Raw genomic sequence first — 5546 nt, forward strand, 5'->3', positions numbered from 1 at the left:
TGAATAAGGAAGATCGTAGAAGAATTGATGCCTTTGAGTTGTGGTGTTGGAGGAGAATACTGAAAGTGCCATGGACTGCCAGAAGAACCAATAGATCTGTTTTGGAAGAAGTACAGCCAAAATGCTCCTTGGAGGTCTGGATGGCTAAGCTTCATCTCTCATAATTTGGACATACTGTCCAGAGAAAACAGTCTCTGGAGAAGGATGTCATGCTGTGTAAGGTGGAGGGTCAGAGAAAAAGAGGAAGACCCCTACCTAACGAGATGGACTGGACAGGTGGCATCATTGATGGCGTCAAGCGTGGCAGCGGTAGTGAGGTTGGCCCAGGATCGTACATTGTTTTGTTCTGCTGTGCGTGGGGTTGCTATGAGTCGGTTCTGACTCAATGGCACCTGACAACAACAACAACAACATATGTGAGATCAGTTTGACAATAACTTGAAAGATGAGATAGGAAACATAGAGGACAATGAGTATATATTAATGGAGATGGAATGGCTTGAAAAAGAGCTGGGAATTGTTTCACAACTTGAAAAATGTCTCTGAACTGTTCAATGTGTATGTGTCTACTATATATATTCTCAACAACAAAAATAGAATAAATGATTTGTTAATATGTCAAATTATACAAAGGTAGGCATTAAATCAGTACCCTCTTGATTTCTTATCTTTCCTTGAGGAACAACATTAATTAGGTAGGTTTTATACAGGAGGTTTGAAGAGAGCTAAAAAGGTTCAAAAATTGACTGAAATAAATAAGAATACTGTGGATGAATATACTGGAAGTCATTAGAATATACTTGATCACTTTGTTAATTCATTCTTAGAGACATTTTGGATTACTGGAGAGTGTCTTTGAATTTGAGTTTTTATTAAAATGAATAAAGCATATGAAAGATTTTATCTGTTGTTCTTTAAATCATGTGGTATATGATATACACTTTGATATAGGATTAAAAGAGGAGTCCTTAGGGGGTAGACAGATCTGGCTGTGCACCAACTCTGCCTTTCCTTTGTGGATACTGTTTACCATTTAACATTTATGAAAAACAAGGTGGAACTGAGATTGTCCAGGTAGGAGTTGTAAACATGATTGGAAGTTCCAGCCAGGGCCAGTAAAGAGAAAATGCAAGAGAAAAGGGTGATAGTAAATGGGTTACAGAAACAGCTATGGCCAGTTTTAGACAGTTAAATTTTGTAAGCACAGTAACACTGCTACTACTATTGTCGGTGTTGAACTTTCTAGGGCTTGAACTGTGGTTGAAAGTACATGGGGTCCCTGGATGCCTCAGAAGATTAAGCGTTGGACTAATAACTTAAAGTTTAGTGGTTTGAACATAGCCAGAGTTATCTCAGAAGAAAGCCCTGTTATTTATTTCTGAAAAGTCATAGCTACGGACCCCTATGCAGCACAGTTTGATTGTGAAAAGCAATTTGCTCCATGGCAATTGTTTTATAGTTGATGTATTGTTTTGTGTATTTTTTGTTTGTTTGTTTTTCATTTGATCATGTATCTATCTCATAGCATGCACTTAACCAATAATTTTCTTTATAATATCATATGTTATTCAAATAAGGGACACAGTATACATTTGTTTGCTAAATTTGCAACTTATTTGTTAATTTTCTATATAAACCATGTACATTGTATTCTTAAAATATGACCATTTATACAATTGGAATAAAAATAATCTTTAAAATATTCATAAATATTGAAAGCTTTTGCTCCTTCATCTGAAGTAGATTAAATTCTGAGTTTTCATCCTGTAAATCAGAGACTCAGCCACATTATTCCAAGGACACTAATTATTCTTCTTTTACTTCTTATTCACAGATTGGCCAAACTGGCGTCTTGCTATTGCTATGATAGGAAAGGGTTTCATGGCAATCTACTTCAACATGGGTATAATCTACAACAATGAACTTTTACCTACTGGCATGAGGTAAGAAAGGAGACTACGGTCCCTGCTAAGAAAGTAAGCTGGTAGCTACTTGGAATTTCCAGGTAATTTCAGTAAAATTAAATAGAACCTTTTCTGAAAAGGATTTCAGTTAGTTAAAAGATCTCCATTTCTTTTTAATTTCATATCATATCTCTTATCTGTCTAAAACTGATTTGTTTACTGAATCTCTAGATTTTCATTCTTTACTCCACTGCACCAACAATAATCTACCTATATTATCTTCTGAAGCAGTACCTTAGTTTAAAAGATTGCTTAAGTCCCACTCTTCCACATAAAATACTCTATTCCCATAGTCCTATCTTCTTCATAGACCACAATCTCTAATTCTTCTTAATTAGAGATAACTAATTAAGGAAGATATCTTAATTAGGAAGATAACTATGTGTTGGTAGAGTTCAGACTGCTAAACTCAGGGTCAGCAGTTAGAAACTACAAGCTGTTCCGTGGGAGAAAGATGAGGCTTTCTGCTCCCGTAAAAAATTTACAGCCTTGGAAACCCTGTTCAGGGTTGCTATGAGTTGGAACCAACTCCTCAGCACAAAACAACAACATTTAAACTATGAATTGAAGAATAAAGCCAAGTTGGAAACCCTATACAGGATCACTATGGGTCAGAATTGACTCAATAGCACTTAACAACAACAACAACAAGGTATACATGAGGGCAGTATTCTCATTCTCGTGGAAGTGTAACAGCACAAAAAAATGCAGAAAATCTGTGATGTGGGAAAAGAACTGGCATGTTAAAAAACTGTAATAGTGATCTTTTGTTTAGAATGTAGCATGCAAATGTTGCCTTTTATGGTTACCCATATAGATGATAATTGATCCTTTAGATATATCTAGACCATGATAACTAACACATTTAGAAAGAGTTCTGGTGGCACAGTGAATGAAGTTTTGGGCTGTTAGCTGAAAGGTCATTGATTCAAACCCACTAGCTGCAGAGAAAGATGAGGCAGTCTGCTTTTATAAAAATTTAACCTCAGAAAACGTATGGAGCAGTTCCTATGGAGTAGTTATGGGTCAGAATCAGCATGACAGCAGTAGGTTCTGTTTTTCATTTTGGAACACACTGGGATTTAATATTTAAATCAAAGAAACAAATTGATATGTTTCAACCTAGCCATGGGCAAAGGGGGCCAATTAATGTATATATACATTATTCCTACATTTTACTTTTTAAAATTTTAGTTTAGTTAAGAATATACCTAGCAAAGCATATATGAGTTCAACAGTTAACACATGTACAATTCAGTGATATTGATTGTGTTCTTTGAATGATACAACCTTTGTCACCTTCAGTTCTGAACTCACAGCCTCTTATCTTTTCTAGCTAATCCTTTGAAGTGCTGTTGTCAATTTGATCCATAAGATAGCTCACAATACAACTTAATACTAGTTATGCTATTGTTTGGTTTTAAGAAGACTTAACGATTGCTTTATAGAATCCTTGAACAAAATGCTTAGTAATGGTATCTGTACACCATTCAGTTCTCTTGATCTCATGGCAAAGCTGACAGTTATTAATGGAGGCAATTAGCCACACTTTCCATATCCTGCTTCTATTCTGAGACTCCTTCTTCCCCTTTACCCCAAATCACCTCACATGTAAAAAGACAAGAAAAGTCAAATGTATGGATACCAAAGATTTTTAATGGTTGTTATTATGGACAGGGGACTCCTTATGTGGTACTTAGGATTAGCAATGGACTGTGATCTGCAAGGTCAGCAGTTCAAACCCACCAGTTGCTCCTAAGAAACCCTATACTGGGTCACTATGAGTCAGAACCGACTTAACAACAATGAAATTATGGACAGGAGGGAGGGGGATCAAGAGAGACAACAGTAATTAATAATTCTATCACTAGTAGGGTTACACAGTTGATTATTGTAAAGAAGTTGTATACATGTAAAATGTTAAATTAGCCAATGTTTTGTTACAGATATATTTATAACAATGACACACAACAAATGAGTAGTTACTGAGGCTCCTAATAGGCATTCTTTCATCTCATAGGATCGGGTTCCTTAGTTTGAAGGTTTCGGCTCATGGTTTCATGAAGCATCTCAGTTAATTGGCCTAATCATGTGCTCAGTACTTCTTTTCTGACCTAGTTTGTTACATAATTCCTTCTTAGAAATGTAAAACCCTGAAAGTGGCCTTTCAAGACACAACAATTTGTCTCTGTTTTTATCATTTTGTATTTAGTGTGTTATTCACACAATAAATGCTCATGGAATGCCATAATCTTGCTGGAAGGATGGGTCGGTCAAAAAGAGGAAGACCCTAACAAGATGGATTCACATGGTGCAGCAACAATGGGTTTAAACAGCACAACTGTGAGGCTCGTGCAGGACTGAGCAGTGTTTCATTCTGTCGTGCTTAATAGGGTTGCTATAAGTTAGAACTGACTTGATAACATCTAACTGCTTGACAGCACCTCACCTAACCACATATGCATGTGAAAGTTGGACAGAGAATATGAAAGACCAGAACGAAGACTGTAGAAGAATTGATGTATTTGAGTTATGGTGTTGAAGGAGAATACTGAAAGTACCATGGACTGCCAAAAGAACCAATAGATCTGTGTTGGAAGAAGTGCAGCCAGAGTAATCCTTGGAGGGGAGGATGGCCAAACTTTGCCTCTCATACTTCAGACACATTATCAGGAGATAACATGTTTGGTAAAGTGGATGGTCAGAGAGAAAGAGGAAGACCCCCCAGTGGTATGGATTGCTACAGTGGCAGGAGTGATGAGCTCAGGTGTAGCAACGATTGTGAGGTTGGCCCACGACAGAGCAGTGTTTCGTTCTGTTGTGATTAGGATCACTCAATGGCGTCTAACAACAACAATAACACCACAACAACTAAAAATATAGCTCTGACTTCATTATAAAACTACTGTTTTCTCTTTTTGTAGGTCTACTCTTCAAGGACTGATTACACTTGTTAGTAGGTTAGGAGCAACAGCGGGCACTTTCGTGCTGATCACCAAATACTACTTTGCACCCTTGCCCATGATTTTTTATGGAGCAATACCAATATTGGCCTCCATATCTGTCTACTTCCTACCAGAAACCCGAAACTGTCCGTTGCCTGATAGCATTGCAGATGTAGAAAAACGGTGAGTGAAATTTCTTATTGTAAACAAATGTATAGCCCTGTAGAAGACATTTTAAATAAACATAAAATGCCTAATATGAAAATACACCAATTTTCCTTAGTCATAAGAAAATGCAAATTAAACCAAGAATGAGATTTGATTATCCATTAGGCTAGTAAATGTTTAAAAATCTGATGGCAGCAAGTATCAGTGGGGATGATGGGAAGTGACAGTCAAACATACTGTTGGTGGGAGTGTTAACTCTTCACTTTTAAAACTAATCCAAGAGCATGCAGTACACTAAATATATGCCTATTTATCAGCCAATAATGTCTTGGATCAACTATCAACACTCATGGAAGCGACAGTCAAGAAATTAAACAACATATTGCATTAGGCAAATCTGCTGCACAAGACCTTTTTAAAGTGTTGAAGAGCAAAGATGTCAGCTTGAGGACTAAGGTGCGCCTGACCC

The 5546-nt window shown here is 36.9% G+C and overlaps 1 protein-coding gene across 1 annotated transcript in view; it reads left to right on the forward strand.

Moving 5' to 3' along the window:
* The window catches only part of LOC102834074 (solute carrier family 22 member 9-like), a 48344-nt gene that overhangs the window by 39488 nt on the left and 3310 nt on the right, over positions 1–5546 (forward strand). Inside the window, exons 8-9 of the mRNA XM_006830831.1 lie at positions 1835–1943; positions 4889–5092. Of these exons, the coding sequence (XP_006830894.1) occupies positions 1835–1943; positions 4889–5092 (313 nt within the window). The remainder of the gene's footprint in view (positions 1–1834; positions 1944–4888; positions 5093–5546) is intronic.

This window comes from Chrysochloris asiatica, unplaced genomic scaffold (assembly GCF_000296735.1).
Source record: "Chrysochloris asiatica unplaced genomic scaffold, ChrAsi1.0 scaffold00001, whole genome shotgun sequence".
Taxonomy (NCBI): domain Eukaryota; kingdom Metazoa; phylum Chordata; class Mammalia; order Afrosoricida; family Chrysochloridae; genus Chrysochloris; species Chrysochloris asiatica.